General features: G+C 39.4%; 1 protein-coding gene across 2 annotated transcripts in view; it reads left to right on the forward strand.

The window, feature by feature from the left end:
* The window catches only part of PLCH1 (phospholipase C eta 1), a 237,608-nt gene that overhangs the window by 161,608 nt on the left and 52,880 nt on the right, over nucleotides 1–23,120 (forward strand). The window contains exons 7-11 of one of the 2 annotated variants that reach the window (XM_082626141.1): nucleotides 2,859–2,952; nucleotides 5,041–5,244; nucleotides 13,108–13,228; nucleotides 17,144–17,315; nucleotides 22,439–22,546. In XM_082626141.1, the coding sequence (XP_082482267.1) occupies nucleotides 2,859–2,952; nucleotides 5,041–5,244; nucleotides 13,108–13,228; nucleotides 17,144–17,315; nucleotides 22,439–22,546 (699 nt within the window). Of the gene's footprint in view, nucleotides 1–2,774; nucleotides 2,953–5,040; nucleotides 5,245–13,107; nucleotides 13,229–17,143; nucleotides 17,316–22,438; nucleotides 22,547–23,120 lie in introns of those variants that run through there. The other variant, XM_082626140.1, reaches the window with a different exon arrangement.

The following is a 23,120-nucleotide window of genomic DNA, read 5'->3' on the forward strand; positions in this document are numbered from 1 at the left end:
TGATTTCAGTTTTCTTAAATTTACTGAGGCTAGATTTATGACCCAAGATGTGATATATCCTGAAGAATGTTCCATGTGTACTTGAGAAGAAAGTGTAATCTGCTGTTTTCAGATGGAATGTGCTATAAATATCAATTAAATCTATCTGGTCTCTTGTGTCATTTAAAGCTTGTGTTTCCTTGTTAATTTTCTGTCTGGATGATCTGTCCATTGGTGTAGGTGAGGTGTTAAAGTCCCCCACTATTATTCTGTTACTGTTGATTTCCTCTTTTATAGCTGTTACTCTTTACATTATGTATTTAGATGCTCCTATGTTGGGTGCATATATATTTATAATGTTGTATCTTCTTCTTGGATTGATCCCTTGAGCATTATGTAGTGTCCTCCTGTCTCCTGCAGCATTCTTTATTTTCAAGTCTATTTTATCTGATATAAGTATTGCTACTCCAGCTTTCTTTTGATTTCCATTTGCATGGAATATCTTTTTCCATCCCCTCACTTTCAGTCTGTATGTGTCCCTAGGTCTGAAGTGGGTCTCTTGTAGACAACATATATATGGGTCTTGCTCTTGTATCCATTCAGCGAGCCTGTGTCTTTTGGTTGGAGTATTTGATCCATTCACATTTCAGGTAATTATTGATATGTATGTTCCTATTGCCATTTTCTTAATTGTTTTGGGTTTGTTTTTGTAGGTCCTTTTCTTCTCTTATGTTTCCCACTTAGAGAAGTTCCTTTAGCATTTGTTGTAGAGCTGGTTTGGTGGTGCTGAATTTTCTTAGCTTTTACTTGTCTGTAAAGCTTTTGATTTCTCCATCGAATCTGAATAAGATCCTTGCCATGTAGAGTAATCTTGGTTGTAGTTTCTTCCCTTTCATCACTGTAAATATGTCATGCCACTCCCTTCTGGCTTGTAAAGTTTCTGCTGAGAAATCAGCTCTTAACTTTACAGGAGTTCCCTTGTATGTTATTTGTCATTTTTCTCTTGTTGCTTTTTTTTTTTTTTCCTTTTTGCGCTACACGGGCCTCTCACTGTTGTGACCTCTCCCGTTGCGGAGCACAGGCTTCGGATGGGCAGGCTCAGTGGCCATGGCTCACAGGCCCAGCCACTCCATGGCATGTGGGATCTTCCTGGACCAGGACACGAACCCGTGTCCCCTGCATTGGCAGGCGGACTCTCAACCACTCTGCCACCAGGGAAGCCCCCCTTGTTGCTTTTAATAATTTTTCTTTGTCTTTAATTTTTGTCAATTTGATTACTATGTGTCTCAGCATGTTTCTCCTTGGGTTTATCCTGCCTGGGACTCTCTGTGCTTCCTGGACTTGGGTGGCTATTTCCTTTCCCATGCTAGGGAAGTTTTCAACTATAATCATTTCAAATATTTTCTCTAGGTCCTTTCTCTCTCTCTTCTCCTTCTGGGCCCCTTTTAATGTGAATGTTGGTGCATTTAATGTTGTCCCAGAGGTCTCTTAGGCTGGCTTTGTTTCTTTTCATTCATTTTTCTTTATTGTTTTCCGTGGCAATGAATTCCACCATTCTGTCTTCCAGGTCACTTATCCGTTTTCTGCCTCAGTTATTCTGCTATTGATTCCTTCTAGAATCAAAAAAAAAAAAAGTAGAAATGCCTTCTATTTTTCATTTCAGTTATTGTAGTGTTCATCTCTATTTGTTTGTTCTTTACTTCTTTTAGGTGTTCTTTAATTCTTCTAGGTCTTTGTTAAACATTTCTTGCATCTTTTCGATCTTTGCCTGCATTCTTTTTCCAGTATCCTGGATCATCTTCACTATCATTATTCTGAATTCTTTTTCTGGAAGGTTACCTTTCTCCACTTCATTTAGTTGTTTTTCTGCAGTTTTATCTTGTTCCTTCATCTGGTACATAGTCCTCTGCCTTTTCATTTTGTCTATCTGTTAGTGTGGTTTTCGTTCCACAGGCTGAAAGATTTTAGTTCTTCTTCCTTCTGCTGTCTGCTCTCTGGTGCTTGTTAGTATATTTAAATATAATTGTGAGATTGTGGGGCTGAATGGATTTTTGATAAAAATATTGCATCCTTTATTAGTATTAAAGAAATTATTCTCAAAGTGTTTGCTTTTCCCATGAAATGTACAGGCAGCAAACTTGAGACTAACTCAGTAATATTAGCATATACTGCTCTTTGGTACCATACATTTTTCTTACAAATATTAATCCATCTAATCTCCACAACTACGTTATAAGGTAGCCACAGAAAAGGTGAGTGACTTATTTAAGACCACAGTGCTAATAATATGAGCCAGCTGATTTGAATACAAGCATTCTCACTCCAGAGTTCTCACCTACCTTTTTATTTTTATTTTCTTTTGCTAACTTTTGTGTTCTTGAGTCACCATGGCAGGCTGCTCTCATGAATCGGTTGAAGGATCTGTAGCTATAAACACATAGGTGGATTTACCTAGAATACACTTCTTTGGTAGAGAGTCATTTTCTTTTTGCATACAGTTTCTGATTAGCAAACCTCAGTGTTTGTGTAGAAAGCATTACTTTTGCAGATAACTACTAGATTACAGTGAGTGGATACTTGGCAGTGCATTTGCACTGATTATTGACTTGGTTTTATTAATCTTGTTGCTTTATAGAGAACATTTGTCTAGTAGTTGAAGGACTGTTTTCAATGATTAAATCTGAAGGATACAAGGAATACTGAGATCATGATCATTTTCCAAAGGTTAAGTAGTTATGACACTAGTAACCTCAAATATGGCTCATTTAACCATTTTGCACTGTATCACGAATGCTTAAAAAAATCAGTATGCCCTTTTAGCACAGAGGAACACATCTCATGAAATTGCAGGTACTGTACTATTGTTCTGTTTTGTTTAGATGACGAATGTGACAACAGACTATTGTATTGACGTCATAAGAAAATTTGAAGTTTCTGAAGAAAATAAGGCAAAAAATGTCCTTGGCATAGAAGGTAAAATAACCAATCTCCTTAATTTCTCATTTCTCAGTTCAGTTTGCTAAGTTACATTCTAGCAGAATTTTTAGGAAAAGAAATAGGGAGATAACCTTGGAATTACAGATGATTCAGATAAAACCCACGGCACACATATTTTCCTACAAAACAGATGCCATGATTTTGCTGTTTCTCTTACTTTTGCAAGGACAGTAGCATTTTCCACTCCAAGTCAACTTGATGCCACTATGTACGATAGATGCCAAGAAATATTTTAACTTTTCTCAAATGGTTAATTTTTAGAAATAGTCTCAACCAGATAATCTCATGAAGGGAAATTTGGCCCTAAAATAAGTAAACATGTTTTTTTTTTTAAATGTTCACAACTAATTTGTTTTCCCTAGTTGGTAGTGGTAGAGAGGTTGTAGGAACCACCAATTTTGTTAATATGACTATCTCATTTTATAATTGAGGAAAGTGAGGCTTAAAGAAATTAAGTAATTTGGGACTTCCCTGGTGGTGCAGTGGTTGAGAGTCTGCCTGCCAATGCAGGGGTCACGGGTTGGAGCCCTGGTCCAGGGGATCCCACATGCAGTGGAGCGGCTAGGCCCTTGTGCCATGGCTACTGAGCCCGCATGCCACTACTGCTGGGGCCCATGCACCTGGAGCCTGTGCTCCACAACAGGAGAGGCTGCCTGCACACCACAATGAGGAGTGGCCCCCGTTCTCTGCAACTAGAGAGGGCCTGCATGCAACGATGAGAACCCAATGCAGCCAAAAATAAATGAATGAATGAATAAATTTAAAAAAAAGAAGAAAAAAGAAATTAAGTAACTTGCCCAGTTATATATTCAGAATCTAGCTCCTAGGATATTACGTATAAGTGATATGACATGAATATAGCTACATGTATCTGTAAGTCATATGTATTTAAAATATGTAGGGAAAGAAATTTGTAGGCTGCTCTCCAAAAGAGAATAGGTCCCAGGCAGAGTAGATAATCTTAATAAAAAAACTACTGGGGCATCCCACTTCCTGCAAGAGCATATGATACCATGGTTTAGCTTACCAATTTTGATTGTTGGCCTCCTATTCCCCCAAACAGGCTCAGTGTGGACAACAGGGTATGATACTGTATGTTTACTTCCAGGGATAGAGGCTAATTAAAATGAAGAGAAATTATTTAATATTTATATAATTAAAGCTATTTTAAAAACAACCAAAGAAGATAAACTAATTTGGACCTTTCTTTACCAATAAATGAATCTTTTCTTTGGTGGGGCCTTAAAAGATGGAGTTAAACCTGATTTCTAAGTTATGGCCATAAAGATGAGCATGAAGAAATTCTCCAGAGTTTCAGAGGATATTTACTGGTAGTTTTACCACAGGATTCTTGAAGACTTGAAATAATTTACCCTAATAATCATTCCATGTAGGTACTTGTAGGACATTCACATATCTGTTAATATGTTAATGAATGCCTCTCCTACCCAGGCACTATGTTTTTGAAAAACTGATAGGGTTTTCTACATAATCTTGAAATACTTTTTCACATTTCTCAAATGTGCTAGCCATTAGTAGCATCTTGCCAAACCAGTTTCATAGTCAAATAATCATACCCTGATTTTAAGCTATGCCTAACTTCTGACCTGTTACCTCAGCTATGGCACTGACAATACTATTTTTCAAATCAACTTAATAACCTGTCAGGTTGCTGTTGATCAGTGTATCACTTAGGATAAATATGGCTTGAACACTGCATGAGCCACCCATTAGGTCACACTGAATAATCATAGCTTGAGTTCAGCAGTTACTGAAGAGCTTTGCAATAAGCCCCCGCCCTCCCTCAATCAAAACTCTTAAAAAGTCTGTTTTTCTATAGGTTATATTTAAACTGCTAATCCCCAAAGTCATATTTCAGTTTTTGACACTGTCTGTTTGATCTGAATCACATCTCCCATTGCCCCGGTATTCCCTGCAAAGGCTGTCCTGAAGGTAAATGAGGTAATCAGTATGAACAAACTTTGATCTCTTTTGTCCTTGTTAGAGTCGGTTAAGTATATATGCTTCAAAGCTATAGTACTTCACTCTCTCTCATTTCCAAAGGCTTCACGAACTTCATGCGTAGTCCTGCTTGTGACATATTTAACCCACTGCACCATGAAGTGTACCAGGACATGGACCAGCCCCTGTGCCACTACTACATCGCTTCCTCCCACAATACATACCTGACCGGGGACCAGCTCCTGTCTCAGTCCAAAGTGGACATGTATGCACGGGTGCTGCAGGAGGGCTGTCGCTGCGTGGAAGGTGCGTGCTTTGAGCGTGAGTGTGTGTGGGCGCACACGTGCTTTAGTCAGGCACGTCTAGTGTAAATAATGGAGACCTAAAAAAATGCACTCATGCTAATCAGAACTATTTTCCCACTCACTGTAAAGTCATTCTTAACTCATAATTCTCTCTGGTTCCTCCTGATACTTCAAACAGGGAGAGAGATGTGTACTAGCATTTGGGAGGCACACCTCCAGGTGCTGAAAAATTGTGATGAATGTGAAAGTTTTTCTTAGAAAGAGTTTTTTTTCTTTTTGATTAAATAATGGTAAAAATGGTTCAGGATAAATATTTATTTTTAAGATACTTCATGGTCTATCAGTCAACCAACACTTATTAAATTTCTAGGAGGTTCCTGGGGGTGAGGACACAGATGTAAGATGTGGCTTCTATCTTTAAGGTGCTCACAGTCATTAGAAGGGGTGGACGGTAAAAATCATAGTATGGTGTGAGAATTCCACCAGTTGAATCAAACGTGGTTGAGAGGTGATACAGAAAGTGAGGGGTGATGTAAAATACGATGAGAAATCAGTTAGCCTGGGAAGGTAGACTTGGATCAGCGATAAAGGGTTCTGAGTGCTGTGATAAGGAATTTCAGCTTTAGCTTTTGGTAACGAGGGTCCAGTGGATTGTTTTAATACCTAGAGTGATACGGTCAGACTTGCAGTTTAGAAAGATTGCTTGGGCAGCAGCGTAGGAAGATAATTTTTCTTTAAGATGTATGTTTGTGGCGGGGGAAGGGAGGTGAAACTAGAGCAAGGAGAATGGTGGGAAGGCTATTGAAATGATTCAAAGGAAAGATCATAAAAGCTTAGACTAGGTGAGAGAGATGCTTATACGGATATTAAAGAAGTAAACTTACAGGACCTGGTGAGCAAAGTAAAGGATATAAGGCTTGAAGGGGAGAGCTGGAATGAATGATGGTGCCATCACCTACTGTGGGGACTGAGAGGAAGAGCATTAATGAGTTCAGCTTTCCATCGGTTGAGTTTATAGTGATTTTGTAATATTTACGTGGACATTTTTATCAATCAATTAAATAACAATATGTGAACTCAACAGAAGGATCCAGAAAAGGTAAAGATTCCACAGTTCCGAGTTTTCTGTGTGTTAGTGTACAAGATCACTTACAGAGACCTTCATGTGTAAATGTACATCACAGTGGAAAAGATCACTTAGAGGAGTGGCAAAGAGAACAAGGCCTGAGGACTTATGCAATCCAACCTTTCGAAGCAGAAAGAACAAGGGGAACTGACAAAGACAACTAACACAAAGCAGTCACTTGGACCTAAGGGATGAAATGGTCAAAAATGTCCCATGCAATAGAAAAGTAAAATAAAGACTAAGTGTCCAGTCTGGTTGCATTTGACAGCTAGGAGGTTATTAGTGTCTTTTGTTATATAGTTTTGGTGGCCTTTCAGTGGGAAGGTCAGGTAGCTAATCTGCTGTGAGTTAGTCACTTGGCATTTTTCTGCATTAGGGGAAGACTTGATACAGGGCTGGGGAGCTTTTGAGACTTGGAAGAAGAGGGAATGAGGATTCATTCATTTTGTTTTTAGATGGGGTAGGGGACAAGAAATTTTAAAATGGTTCATGCCTGTTACCCTCTCTTTTCTCAGGATAGTAGGAGAGAACACCATCCACTAAGTGTAGCGTGGGTGGAGGTTGGCTGGGGGATGGGAGGCTTAAAAAGATCAGCAAATAATGAGAAAGGAGTTGACAAGATAAATTGGGGAAGGCCTAGCTAATTTCAAAAACAGTCTTTAACAGAACAGTCTTTTTGTTTTACAAAATCTGCATGCTCAGACTGCCCCCCACCCCATTCCCAACAGACTAGGTATAGGAGCAGTGAAGACAGATTCTAGAATTGATCCAAGCCTCTGGATTTCCAGGTCGTATAAAATATCTTCAAGTTGTTGGTGAGAACTCTTAAGTAAGTGACAGTAGGTCCATGAACTAGGAAAGGAAATGAAGGGGCCGCAAAATGAGGTTAAGAGACTAGAAGACTCAAAGAAACAGAAATACGGAGAATGTCGGCATCACGCATACCATAAACAAGAACAGAGAATTATTATCACAAGGTGGGATTTTGGATATAGTTGAGGTAATGACTGTATGCAGGGCGTGTGGTGGGTGAGCATGATTAGAGTGAAGCAAGGAGCTGTTGGCATTGAGGTCAAGGTTAAGCGACTGGGTAGATTGCCCACATGGACTTTTAAGTCAAAGGATGCTGACAGGGAGATTCAAAGCTAAAAAATTAAAAGATCAAAAATTGGATATTAAAAACTGTAAACCACATACTTAAGTAGAAGAATGCTACAGAAAAGGCACTTGGAAGATGCCAGGAAGGCAGAGATGGATAAAGTGAGGTTTAAAAGTGGGGGGATTTTTAAAATGAATGTAGAACAACAATTGTTTAAAAGTAGCATCCTCATTTTGTGATTTATACAGAAAAAGCATCTGTGGAGAAAAGAAGTAGTACCCTCCCAGGTAAACTGGTTGTTAACCAAGATAAGGAGGTTGAGGAAGAATTCCAGAGAGTCTGATGATGAAAGGGGGTTTGTTTACACTGGAATGGAGATTCCATGGAGCAAAGGGCAATTGCTTTTTGGTGGGAGCATACGGGAGTCAGCAGTAGGTAGCAAGTTGTTCTTGGGGTGGTGGAATAGTGTAGGGAGATGAATAAAGCAGTAGGGCAGTGAGATAATACTGGTGAGTAGAGGAGCTCTTCTTTGTCAGATAGTTTCTGGCTTGAAGAATTTTCTGCTACAAAAGTAGCAGATGTAATGTTACAGTAATAGTAGTAGTGATGTTATAAAGGCAAATTGACATATTTTTTAAATGGACAGGTATTAAAAACTATCTGCATACAGAACCATTAGGAACACTACCAATTTAGCACTCTGGAAGTGTATGATTTAAGACATGGCATTTTTGCAGTAGATGCAGAGAACACCTACTGACAGTAGTGACTGATAATTGAGTAGCTTAAGCAACTGGCTAATGAAGATGCTTATAAAATATTAGCATAAAGGAAAACCTTTCGAGCAACAGAAGGTCTTGAGGTGACATTCTGTTCTCAGCCATTATTCAACCATTTGTTCACTCAGCACTCAAGCAGTTTTACAAGTCTGTCGTGCATAGAGATGCCAGGGCACACACCCTGATTGGCTTCAGAGTGATGGTTGCCTATCATTTTAAATGGTGACATTTTCTTGGAGGCCAAATATGGAAAATGACTTCTGGTGACTCCATGAAGTGAAAGTAAACTCCAGGCAGTTTTGCAATTTTGTTACTTCTGTGCCCTGTACTGTTTCCTTTGCTTTTCAGGTCTTTCAGGTGCCCAATCATTTGTTTTTTGATTTCTCTGTCCAAAATCAGTGTCTTACCCAAGCTTAACCATGTTCTAATGATCAACTCCTTACTGAATCAGATCTTCTAATTCTCTGGCATTCCTTGGGCTATTAAGAAGGAAAGTTATCTGATTAAGATAATTATAGTGAGGCACAAATAATTTTTAGTTTTAGCTTTTTCAGGGATCTTTTAATTTTAAAATTAGCTTTTAGAAATTGTGTGCAGCAGATGACATTGAACATGGGCCTTCCCTTGTACCTTCTTTCTTCCTCTTTGCCAGTCACCAAAGTAATAGAAGCTATTGATCTTTGCTCTCCTTGTGTAAAAGGTGTTGCTTGCTCCAGACATTCACACAAACTGAGAAGATGCACAGCTTGGATATAATTTCAAAGGACGTGCAATCTCTCAAATATCTCCCTTGCCAAGCCTGCATCAGCAAACTTCTCCTCTGTTGTTTGGCTTGAAGTTTTCACTATTGGAATAATCTATGACTGGACAGTGAAAGTCAAGCTGCTATTTCTGGAAGGTTTTGTTGAGAAGAAGCATTATACTGTGTTTATCTAGGAGACTTGGTCAGCTTTGTACTTGCTCTGTTTCCTGTCTGAAACTATGGTTGTCACCTTGGCTTTGAATATACTGGGAAGGAACAGGGAAACCACCATGATTTCGTCCCCTTTTGTGGGCTAGGTTCTGGTTAAGTGTTTTCCATACATTCTTCTTTAATTCTTACAACACTAAGGAAGCTGGAGTAATCTCCCTAAGAAGGCACCCCAATTTGGGGTAGGGTTGGTGGCTCAAGGTCCCATAGCTAGGAAGCTTGGAAGCTGGTATTTGAACCCAAGTTGTCTGACTCCCCCACTTTGCTTCTCCAGGAAGCCTTTGGGGTTTTTGGAAGAACAAGCATTGAATGACATGACCAGCCCAAGGGGGGGATCGAATAAGGGCCATCAGGTCACATAAGGAAGACTAGGAAGCACAATGCACAGCACAGAGAGGAGATTGGCTTTAATAGGAGGCATTTGCTTACTTGTGATTAGGCTTGTCATCTAAATATCTAGATGTTCCTGAAGACTTTAGAACTTAATAACATGATTTTTCGTGCTCTCCTGACAATTTCTGTCAGCCCTGTAATTCGAAGATCTTAGTTTACACTTCAAGCTTGGACCTGGAGGCACCAATCTATATACACCCAGTGGTGCTTTATCTACCTTGCTTCTGGATGAAGTTGTTTTTATTCTTAAACAGCTGCAGCTAGGAGTCAAAGAACCTGATTTATAGAATGTAACAGGTCATGGATTAAAAATTTCAGGTCCCACAGATAATTTTCTGAAGCAGCTTTTGCCAAGTATAGTTCCTAAAGATGGAGAGTAATGATTCTGGACAGTTTTTTCATGGTATTGTGACCTGAAGAATCTCTCCACTTTCAAGCTTTTATTTTGATAATACTGTGTTTTCCATCTCCATTAGTTCAGCTGCAACAACGTCCTCGGTCAGGATATATATGGTGTCTTGGGGAAGACGAATAAGTCTTTTGTTGGTGAAGTGGGTTTGCCAGCAAATCAGATTGACGACATTTTTTACACGGCCTTTCATTTCCCTTGATTTTCAGCCCTAGTTGCTTTATAAATATGGATGTTCTATCCAGGGGATTTTCACTTTCATTATGGAACTGACGTATTGCTGTTGTAATCGGTTTACAACTTTTCCTGTTATCTCTGGGAGCACTATCAGGGTGAAACATTTTGAGTTCCGCTATGAAAAGCTGTCATGTTAGTCTCTCAGCTGGCCTTCAGACCTGACCAGCTGTTTGTCAGGGTGCTTTTGGGGGCTTCTAACATGTGGTCTGATTGCAAAAATGGGCCTGGCTATTTTGTGGCTAGGAAATTGGTTAGAGGATTTCTACTTTGCCAACATTCTCATCATAGCACTAGCTCTTACAGGAGCTCTTCATGGCCATTTGAACTTAGCTATGGATGCCACGCGTTCAGATGGCAGCACCATTTGGGGATGTTGCTATCCTCATTTAACAGACAAGTGAAAAAATAGACCTAAAAAGTGAACGTTAGGAGGACCATCCTCAACCATGCATATTCTGCCTGTGTCATAAATGTTAGCAAAAGGGCTCCTTCTTTCATTACCAAAGTAGTTTCTTATGAAGAGATATTTTTGTGTGTACATGATCATCAAGTCAGCTGTGGCATTGCCTCATCTACTTTGCATTCTTTTCGAAAATATATTAGCTCATTTATGAGAAACCCTCCTAAGCCCTTTTTCTTCCAAAATGGGACATAAATTGGGGTATATTGTTTAAGTTACATACTTTTGAAACATCTGTTTATTCTTTTCACGCTTATATCCAAAGACAAATTAAAGAATGTCAAGCACATGTCAAAAGAGGGATGGAGCCTCTCTCCCAAGAAGATGCCTTTATATGTTTGACCTCATTTACAGACCCAAAGGAACAGTATAACACTGTATGATAGCATCCCAAAATATTTGTTTAAACTTTGTTTCCAGTATTCCTATGGTTTTAACCTTGAAAGTACTTTCTCCTTTTCCTTTTTCCATTTCCACCCCCCAAGGATATTTTAATAGGCAGTATTTAATTAATATATGTAACTGTATTATTTAGGGAACAGAAACCCCCCCCCCCCAACTCTCATCTATCTAGAGAGAGAGACAGAAAGAGAGAGGAAAGAGACCTTTGACTTTTCTCAGATCTGGTAACTGGGTCCTTATTCCTACCTAGAAATGATTGACAGTGAGAAATAGTTACCTCATTTAGACACACATTTCCTGTAGGGCTGCTACATTTATTTATGTGACCTGCTAGGGTCTTGTTGGTATTTGAATTTGTGACCCCCTGTCATAAGGAAGGGCAATGTCATGAGACCTGGCAAAATTCTATGGGGGATCCTGGTTTAGGATCTAAATCCTTAATCAAGGATTTGACCCTTGGTTGAGATTGAGATAAGCAAAGTGAAAGAGGGCACTTCAGTTGACCTTAAATGAAAGAAGCAAAGGCATGGAAGTAGGATCGTATGTGAGGAAGCTTGCCTAACTGGAAGAATAAGTCTGTGAGGTTGGAAGTAGGAGGAAATAAGTTTGACTTGTCAAACAGGAGCTAAGATATTAATTAACTAGTTTCTTTAACAGTTAAGCCTAAATCTCTGTGCCCTAAAACAACTGAAGTTTATTTCTTATGTGAAGTCCGAAATAGCTGTTCTTAATGGGTGACTCTTTCAAGTAGTGATTTAGGGGTACAGGCTCTTTCCTTCTGTGTCTGTGCCATTTTCAGCACATGACTTCCAAACTCACAGCAGAAGAGAGGGCATGGATAACTGTGAGGGCAGGGTTTCATAAAGCAGACCTGGAAGTGGTGCACATCATTTCTGCCCACATTTCAATGGCCATGTCCTACTGCAAGGGAATGCTGGGAACTGTAGTCTAGCTGTGAGCTAGGGTGAGAGAGAAAACAGGCTTAGTTGAATAGCTAGCTGGTCTCTAGCACCAGAGATAGGGGCCCTGGGGTTAAGCAGGCAGGAGTTGCTATAAGTTGTTTATTAATAAATTTAACATAGACCTACTGAGTACATACTATGTGTTGGATGCTATGTTATGCACTGAGTAGGCTTTTGAGCAAAGTAGTGACATGGAGAAAGCAGTGTTTTGAGAAATTAGTCTGGTGGCAAAGTGTAAAACAAGGGAAGGCAAACTCTAAGTTGGGGAGGGTGGTGAGGAAGCTGTTGTCTTTCTCCAGCTGCGGGTCAGTGAGGTTGTCCTTACACATAACAGTATCAATAGTATTAATAACAATAATGATTACTGTGTGCCATGCAGGTTTATAATCAACTTTTCATGTACTTATAAATCACTCAAACTTCAAGTCCTGTTCTTAGTTTTCCTTTTATGGATGGGGAAACAATACTTTAAATTATTAAATCATTTGCCCATATTCACATAAATCTTAGCAGGGCCTGAAGATTCGAAGTTAAGAAGTCAATGGTATTTTAGAACTACTGTCGAATTAATCAAATGGAAATAAATCTAATGGAAACATAATGAGTTTAGGAGGACAATGAGGAAAAACCCTGTTACTGATTTGAGAGGGTCATTGAAACATTAAAAGACTATAGTAAACTGAATAAGAAGAAGTAAAATTAGAGAAACAACCTGTTAAGAAATATCACTATGCTCAGGCATACTCTATTGGATTTAGATCAGTTTCTAATGAGAGTTCTTGGTAAATGCTAAGCTGCTTGTGTATATGACCTCTTTGTTAACTATAAGCACTTGCAGTAAATCATTTATAATCTCTAATTCCTTATTTTGATAAATATGCCAGAACACTCATTTCGGTCTGACATGTTTGTCATGATCATAGTACATATAAGCTCAAACAATAAACTTAATACTTGTGCTATTTCCAGAACTATCAGGACACACCAGAAACTTTGGGTTGTTGATGTGACATTCTGTTTTTGGCAGTTGACTGTTGGGATGGCCCCGACGGAGAGCCGGTCGTACACCATGGTTACACGCTCACTTCAAAGATCCTCTTCAGAGATGTTGTGGAGACCATCAACAAGCATGCCTTTGTGAAGAACGAGTAAGTAGAGCAGCAGCTGGGAGCCAGGCTCAGCTGGCACATGCAGCACTGCCTGATGTAACACGGCCACCAAGCCACACACTTCCCTGGAGTCTACACCTCGCTTTCTCCTGCCCTGGTTCTCTCCTTCCTTCCCAACAAAACACCAAACAAACAAGGGCCACATGCACATACTTTCTTGTGCTCCCTTTATTCCTTACCCCATTCTCTCTCAAGATGTTGCCTCCTCGAAGCACGCTCTTACAAAGAGTGACCTCAAAATTTCTAAAGCCAGGGTGTACAGAGTGTCTATAAAGTTTAGAAACACAGCTTACTATACATAATAAATAGCTTATTGGGATTATACTGCAATACAATAAAATAATAATATCTTGGTTTCCAGACTTGCTGGATGTCCTGTGTATACTGAAGTGCCTAGAGTCCTTATGTTACTTGACCCCTCCTTGGCATTTGATAATGGTGATAATTTTCTCCTTAATACTTGCTTTTGGGGGGACTCTATTATAGCATTCTCTCCTCTATTGCTGCCATTGCTTCTCGACCTCCTTCTTTAGCCTACGGTCTTCTAGTCCATTTCCTCACTCCTTTAATAGTCACTATTAGTCCTAAGTTGTTGTCCCATAGGTACCTGAAAATTAACAAATTTCATTATTTATTCAGACATTTACTTAGATATTTAAAGTTGCCCACTCTAAGCCAGGCATACTATAATAGGTTTGGGGAGCCCCAACACTGAGTGAGGATAAGACTCCTACCAGCACGGGGCCTCCACCCCAAACTGAACTCAGCATTTCATTCTGCCAAGCTTCCTCTTGCTCCATTTCCTTCTAGTTAGGAGGGTAGCACTGTTTACCAATGGTTTTACCTAGAAACTGGGAGCCCACTCTCGATTCAGCCAATCTTTTCAATTCTAGTTGCTAAATTATCTTTTGACTCCACTGCCTCCTCTTCATTTTCATTTCTCTTTGGTTTATCCTCCACGCTGGTGTAGTATGTTTCTTTCTGAAAATATAAGCTGATGTTGTAATTCTTAAAGTCCTTAAAAGACTCCCTGTTGTACATGGTCACGCCTTCCATGCCCTTCAAGGCCTGGCCTCTTCCTGCTCTTCCAGTGTTGTCTTCCACTGTTGCTCCACAGAGACTTGGGCTTCTGCTGTCACTGACTGTCTTCCGGAGGCCCTGGGGAATCTCAGTGCTTTCACAGACCCTACCCTCACTTGTGCTGTTCTCTCTGTCTGAAACACTCATCTCCATTATTCCACCTGCCCAATTCTTGCTTATCCTAGAAGACTGCTTAGGCATTGTCCCTCTGGCAAACTTACCAATACTACAACTGATTTAAATGTTTCTTTTCACTGTCCTTAGCACCCAACATATTGCTATCATATCATACAGCACCTTCTTGCAATTGTTGGTGACTTGCCTCCTTTTAAGTAGTTAGGACCATGAACTCCTTGAAAATATGTGGCTATGTCTTATTCATTCATTTTTAAAAGAAATTAAAAATAAAACTTTATTCCCCCCTCCCTTTTTTTGGCTGCTATGTGCATCTTACAGGATCTCAGTTCCCCAGCCAGGCACTGAACCCAGGCCCCAGCAGTGAAAGCCCAGGATCCTAACCACAAGGCCACCAGGGAACTCCCCCTTATTCATTCTTTATTGCCTAGCCAGTGCCTGCAATATACCAGACATTCAAGAAATGATTTTTGCATTAAAAGAGGCAAATTAAAATTACAATTGCATGAAATTAATTTTGTAGACATTAGTAGCTTTTAAAATTTCTAACATTTCATCTTCTCATTAATTAAATATGAAGTTAAAATGCTGTTCTGATAAGAGACACTTGCTGCATAGCAGGTTTGGTTTGTGGTGTCTTCCACATGGAAGAATCCAAGTACTAAATTCTGATGGGTCTTTTTACCCTGATTGCTACTAATCTTAGCCAAGTTGAGGAAGTGATTTGCCATTATTTTCCAACATGTGAAGTAGGGCATTGAGAAGACCTGCTGTCTATGTACTTCGGAGGACCCTCTGGTGACTTGACTATGCTTACTTAAAGTCTGGGGATCCTTAGGAGAAAAGCACTTCAAATTAAAACAGTTAATAATCTTGTTTAGCACATTTTAAAAATGCAGCTTTAAGTTCTAGTTGCATCTTTTTTTTTTTTTTTTTTTTTTCTGGCTGTGCCGCCCAGCATGTGGTATCTTAGTTCCCCAACCAGGGATTGAACTCACACCCCCCTACAGTGGACGTGCAGAGTCTTAACCACTGGATTGCCAGGGAAGTCCCAAACTGAAAATGTTTTTTTTTTGTTTCACGTGTGGGTTTTTTTTGGCCTCAACACACCACACGTGGAACTTCCCTGACCAGGGATCAAACCCACGACCCCTGAGTGGAAGGGCAGCATCTTAACCATTGGACCACCAGGGAAGTCCTTAGTTTCATCTTTACACCAGGGTTTCTCAACCTTGGCACTATTGACATTTTGGATCAGATAATTCTTTGTTATGGGGAACTGTCTTGTGCATTGCAGGATGGTGAGCAAATTCGTGACTTCTACTCACTAAACAGCAGTAGCGGCCCCCATCCCCAACATTGTGACCACCAAAAATGTCTTCAGACATTGACAAATGTCCCTTTGGAAAGGGTGCCACACAGTCGCCCCAGCCCCTGTTGAGAAGCACTGCTTCATACACCAAGCATCATTAGACACTGATAGCCTTTTTATAAACAGATTGATAATTTAAAAATCCATCGCTAGAACTCCCTCATGTGACTGCACAGACAACTCAGGTTGCTAGTCGGCAGTTTTTCTTTCTTTCTAACACTCTGGGGTAAAACCCATGTGAGGACACAGGATCAAACAGATTATAGTCTGGTAACCAAACCGACCTCAGTCACAAAGGTTCATCTCTCGTATTACCTCTGGCATCAGGTTTACTAATGAGGATAGAATGTAATTTCAGGAGGTCACAGCCTGTATTGTGGAGTTTTTGCTTCTCATATGAGTGCATAAATAAAATTTTTTCTCCATATAGACATATTAGGCAAGTTAAATATTGGTGTGTCTATTCCGGAAAAAAATTTATTGCCTAGTACTTCAGAAGATATGTGATGGAAACTAGAAAAAAAAATGAAAATAAGCCTGAATTTGTTTTTCTGAGGAAAAAACAAAGTCAGAAGAGGAGTAAGGTCATGGAATCGTTGCTGGTTCCTAAGGCTGTCTGTACTAATCGCTCCGTTGGGGTCTCACATTCTCTGCACAGAGCCCTGAGTGCTGGAGGAGAGTGAATGCTTGACTTTTTTTTTTTCCTTTCTGAAAGTAAAGACTAGCATATAATTCTATACAAATGATTTTGAAATGTCTGACATAGGACGCTATAAAACACAAAATTCCATTGTGTTATTTTATCCTCAATAGTAATTTTCAAGCTGTGTGTTGAATATATATTTTTAGAGTAGATATCTTCATTTAATGATAGTGGTCTCCTAGATGTTTCTAGACTTTTGAATAAATAAGACAAAATTACCTTATGAGTTTTCTTTCTTTAGGTTCCTTATCTCTCAAAATTTTCTCCTTTATTTTTTCTTGTAAAAGAGACAAAATATATGTACTGTGTGTGTGCATGTGTGTGTGAGGGAGAGAGAGAGCTACAAAATATTAGACTAAGTCATCTCATATGGATTGGTATTTTGTTCACCCCTTATGCCTGGTTAAATATATTTAGCCAGAGGAGTTTGTTATTTTTTTTAATGCATCTCTCATCTTTTTCATTTTAGAAGCATTTTAATGATCACCTCTCTCACAAATACTGTCACTAGGCTTGTAAGAACATAATGAATACAGAATAATTTTCAAAAGTCCCTGTGAGTTTCTGTACTCAACACCTTTACAATGTGCTGCTGTTCTCTCAGGTTCCCGGTCATACTGTCTATCGAGAATCACTGCAGTGTCCAGCAGCAAAGGAAAATTGCTCAGTACCTGAAAGGAATATTCCGAGACAAACTCGACCTCTCATCTGTAGACACAGGAGAGACCAAGCAGCTTCCAAGCCCTCAGAGTTTGAAAGGCAAAATCCTAGTGAAGGTAATTACCTCAGGAATGCAATAAAAGGCACTAATGACCTGCTAAGCCCTCCCTCCCTTTAGGACTGAAAACTGGTTTATCAAGAGAATAATAGTCAATACATGAAGGGTTGTCTAGATTTGTGCATGCACCTTGTTCCAACTTATTTATAGTCATACCTTCAGAAAAAGCTTGTTACTGACTGGCCACGTATTCTGGGATTTGTTTTTATGAAGTGAGAACCTCAGTACTGTAAACCAAATACTGAATATTTTAGTCAGTAGTAGTTGACGCTGGAGAGGGGTCTGTGTACGGGAGGCCTGGATTACATGTGTCCGTATCCAAAAGCATTTCTTTCAGATTTTTCTCTGCCATTTCAAGCTCCAATAACTGTCTGTCAAAAAAAGTCTTCATGGTTGGTCAGCCTTGGTTATGTAAGTGAGAAGAGCTCGCTTCAAAGTGGAGCACACGTTCAGACATAGTGCCCCATAGGATTCGTGTGTATGCGGAGGAGCAGTAGGTGAATAGAATGGCATTTCATAAACAGATCTTCTGAGGGAGAAAACTTACTACCTGAAATGAATATTATTAATGCAAGGAATAGCCAGAAAGACAGCTCCTTGTGTTCTCAGAATGCTGCTGTGATTTTATTTAATTCCAGTTAATTTTGTGTGTTTGGACCAAAAGCATCTTGGATAGTTGTATTGTTTTGAGACTAAAAACCTAAGGAAAAGCAGTAGAGTATTAATGATCAAACGGGGTTATATTTTACTTAAAAAGGGTGTGTACAAAAACCAAATATCACAGAGGAGGCACAGGAAAGTCAGATAGTGTAATTTCATAGCAAGACTTTAACTGGGGCTTTAAGAGAGGACAGCACATGGGAAAGATGTAAAGTATTCATCTTTAGAATGGGTCCAAACCTGTTTTTCTATCAGTTAAATGAGAGTTATAGGCTGAATCCATCAAAGGGGTGTCATTGGGCATTTGTATGTGTGAAAGCATTTTGAATAAAAGCTCCAATTATATAATGCGAGAAATAACGTTAAGGTCAATTTTCCTGAAGTCTTGCTAACGCAGTCTCTTGTGGTGAAAACTGATTGCTAGGTTAGAAAGCTCAGTGTCAGCTTTATAGCCTTGTAAATGTTTCCATGTTCCCAAATGGTCTTTAGCCAAGCGTCAGAAGGTTAAATGCAGAATGAGTCCATCTGATTGAAATACTTCTCATTTGGACAGTGGAACTTAAGGAATATTTGATATGATCTCACTGAATCCCTTGCGCATAACTGGGCTTTGGATCATTGGGCATAGAATGTCCTAGGGCAAATGGGCACCAGGGTGAATTGAAGCCGGAAGACCTGAGGCACTCGTTGGAAGGAGTGGCAGCAATGTGGGCTGGGGGTATTTCAAAGCAGCTGCAGTCCATTTGCTAGTAGTAACCTTCTCCAAACTTTAAGGAGATTTCTTAGATCTCTGGACCAACACACTCCCATTTGAAGCAACAAAAAGGGAACTGATTTTCCTAAGTTCCTTTAGCATCAGAGCAATCTGTGATCCAAAAGACAGCATTTGAATGGCTACTTACCACTTTGGAGATGGGCAAGTTGTTTATTATTATAACTGTAACACACAAACTTTCCAACCTTGTGTGTACACACACACACACACACACACACACACACACACACAGATATATATACTAGTACCTCAGTACCCACAGGATTGGTTCCAAATCCACAATGCTCAAGCCCTTCATATGAAATGGCCTAGTACAGTTGGCTCTTCACATCTGCGGATTCAACCAACCCTTGGGTATGGAGGGCCAACTGTGTGTGTATGTATCTCCTAAAAATTAAACAAACATTTGCTTTTGAACAAAAATAATAACGAACTTAGTAATTTTCCATAGACTCATTACTGAAAGGAAACTTATCTGGTCCAAGCATTTTACTTTTACAGATGTGTCATAGAGCAGTTACTGCTGTCCTGGGGCCATGCAGCTAAAAGCTAAGAGATGGCTCTGGTTCCAGTCTCTAGAAATATTTCCATGTACCATGGAAGAATTAATCTAATTCTTGAGTGTGACTCCTGCATGAAATAGTATGTAGATCAGAAGGGGACTTCTAGGTCATTCTTTGTTTACACTGGACCACTGTTAAGTTCATAAAATTCTACCTAAGTTTATTCTATAATTTTCCTCAGGCATAACACTGTTCATAAGAGGCGTTAAGAAACAATGTTCTGTGGTGTTGCTTTTCTTCCTATCTGCCTGTATAACGTATCTTTCAAAGACCAGGAATGTGGAAAAAGCTGGCAGAAGGTATGGCCCTGATGTCTTTTAATGGGATTTTGAAAGGACTGAAAATGAGGGCGCCTTGTGAATACTCTAGATGGCAGCTTTCTCTCCTTGCTTCCCCATCTACTGCCACATTTAAGTAAAGGGGATTTGAAGCTTAATGCCATATTTATATATCTATAGCTCTATATATTCCTGTGGAAAAGAATGTAGTTTTCACTTTGCAGATAGCACATGCAAATAAGAAATATATTACATAGGGGTATGAAGGCAAATTAAATACCACCTTTTTAAACCTATAACCATCCTTTTGTAAGTTGAAGAAAATATTTAAGTATTCAAATTCTGAGTTTGGATTCTTAAGATAGATTTTGTTTTCATTACATAAATGATTTAACCAGTTTTAAATCTATCTCTTTGCCAAGCCCTTTAGGTCAAGAGCTTTGGGTATCAGGGAAGATACAGGAAACTGGGAGGGAGAGTTCTCTGAAAATCTGACTGTGCTTGTGGCCCTGTGGAGGGAGGAGAAGTAGATGAGGGGAAGATCCAGAGTGCTGAAGGTGGGCCAGTCATGGTGTGAAGAGCAGGAATATATAACAGAAGTCACTGGAGCTCTAGTTTAGAGAAGATCAGCCTGGGTAGTAGTCTGGGATGATATTTAGAAATTTATCATTATTTTTGGCTGCCAAGCATATGAACATCCTTCCACGTTTAAAGAATTTCCCCCATCTTTATGCTTTTGCTGTATTCCATTCATTCAACGGGGTCACTAGGTCCAGCCCACACTCAAGGGGAAGGGATTATCGAAGTACATGAATACCAAGAGGTAGGAACCATTGGGTATTTTAGAGGCTGTCTACCACAGTGACCTTGGTCCCTTAGCCACAGAGTCTGGTTCTGCCCCCTCTGCTCCCCAAGGTTCTGGGAGTGATTCAATTTCCTATTAATATTCCTTTCTGCTTACAAGTAAGATGCTTTTACTGATACAGATGGTTAGCCGTCCTGGAAGCCCTTATCAGGCCCCTGGGTCATGCCTCCTTCTTCTGCTTTTTATTTACTTTTACTTTTTCTGAATATAAATTGGGAAATGTAGAAAAGGAGAAAATAACTATCACCCATAATGCTGTTACCCAGAGATTCGTACTCCTAATAATTGACCATATTTCTTGCCAGATATTTTTCCCTGAGTTTTTATATATCATTGAGATCATAATGTGCATATAATTCTATAACTTGGGCTTTCTACCATTTTGTTATAAGAATTCCCCCTTGTTGTCCAAAAGCCCCTGATTCCTAAAGTGTGTTGGTGAGTGGTTGCGAGGGGCATGTTCTGGCTGGGCAGGAGTGTCATTGCATTGTCCATAAAAGCAGGTCTGGTCAGTGCAGAGGACACAGCCAGCAGGAGAGAAGGGCGTGTTTAACCTGCTCAGGAGAACAAGCTGCTCTAAGGACATGGGATGGGGTGATGCCTGATTATGATGAGTCATATATTCTCGAACAGAAGCCTGGTCTGATTTTTACTTGTAAATATAGTATACCTAATTAATTGTATTTAATTGGAAGTAATAAAACTGCCTTTTCTCAAAAGTCTCTTCTCCCTTTGTTTTGCCCCTAATTCAAGCGATCTGCCTTCAAGTCGGTCTGAAGTAACGATTGGCAAGGGGATAACAAATTTTATTTTCATTTTTATTTTTTTTTTAAAAACCTTTTTACTTTATACTGGAGAATAGTTGATTAACAATGTTGTGATAGTTTCAGGTGTACAGCAGAGTGATTCATTTATACATGTACATGTATCTATTCTTTTTCAAATTCTTTTCCCATTTAGGTTGTTACATAATATGAGCAGAGTTCCCTGTGCTATACAGTAGGTCCTTGTTGGTTATCCATTTTAAATCTGTTAGTGTGTACACATCAGTCCCACACTCCCTAACTATCTCTTCCCCCGCTCCCCCATCCCCATAACCATAAGTTTGTTCTCTAAGTCTATGAGATGTTTCTGTTTTATATAAGTTCATTTGTATCATTTCTTTTTAGATTCTGCATTGATAACATACAGTATTTCTCTTTCTCTGTCTGACTTACTTCACTCAGTCTGACAGTCTATTTTCATTTTTCAGTTTTTAAAAATTATTTTTAATTGTGGTAAAATACAACATACATAAAACTTACCATCTTAACCAGTTTTAAGTGTACAGTTCAGCGTTGTCAAGTACATTCGCATTGCCATGTACAGAACTCTTTTCTTGCAAAACCCAAACTCCATACTCATTAAACAGCTCCCATCTTCCCCACCACCTGCTTCCTCCAGCCCCTGGATACCACTGTTTTACTTCCTGTCTCTATGAATTTGGCTACTCTGGGTACCTTATATAAGTGGAATCATACAACAGTTGCCTTTTGTGACTGGCTTATTCCTTTTAGCCTAATGTCCTCAAGGTTCATCCATGTTGTAACATGAGTCAGAATTTCCTTACTTTTAAAAGCTGAATAACATTTTAGTGTATGTGTATACCACATTTCGTTTATCCATTCACCTGTTGGTAGACACTGGGTTATTTCCACCTTTTGGCTATTGTGAATTTTCATTTTTCATTTCCTATTTTATTTTTTAACTGAAGTATAGTTGACTAATATTATATTAGTTTCAGGTATATAACATAGTGATTCAATATTTTTATAGATTAGACTCAATTTAAAGTTATTATAAAATAATTGCTGTATTTCCCTGTGCTGTACAATATATCCTTGTAGCTTACTTTATACATAGTAGTTTGTACCTCTTAATTCCCATACCCCTATCTTGCTGAATTTTCATCTTTAAATTGAGTGTTTTGTTTCATTTCAGGGCAAGAAGTTACCTTATCACCTTGGAGATGATGCAGAGGAAGGGGAAGTTTCCGATGAAGACAGCGCAGATGAAATTGAAGATGAGTGCAAGTTCAAGCTCCATTATGTAAGTTACAGGCTTGGCCATAATTTTTACCCTCTGTGTGCTACAGTAAAAATTGCTGCTGTGTTGGAATCTTCACAGATATGGTGGCTGTAGTGTAAAAATGATATTTATTGAAAATTACTTTGTGTGCTGGCACAAAGACTCCCAAATGTTTATTGAGTGAGTGAGTCAAGGATTCTTGTGTCCTAGAGTTGGAAGCAATGTTAGTGATTAACCCATCTGACCCTCTCTCCAGGGACAAATTCCCTCCTATTACAGCTTGGTCAAAATTCAAATTGCGGTTGGAAATGTCACTGTCTGATGACATAAATGGGCTTTAAGCCCCGCCATGCTGCCTGTCAAGGCTGGCTCACAGAACCCAGCTGCAAGTGTGTGTGCTTCTCTAGAATGCTCATCCCCTCCCTAAGAGAATGTACCTTGGACCAGAAGATTTCCAAGCTCTTCCAGACATGGGTCTCTTGGCTAAATCTTAAATTTGCCACATTTCAGATAAAATGGCATAGAATAGTTTGCCACCTGCATGGTGCTTCAGACCTCTGTCCTAGATCAAGGAGTTGCCTTTGTAGAAAAGCAC

The sequence above is a fragment of the Mesoplodon mirus genome (genome assembly GCF_964341445.2).
Source record: "Mesoplodon mirus genome assembly, chromosome: 6".
In the NCBI taxonomy this organism is placed as follows: Eukaryota; Metazoa; Chordata; class Mammalia; order Artiodactyla; family Ziphiidae; genus Mesoplodon; species Mesoplodon mirus.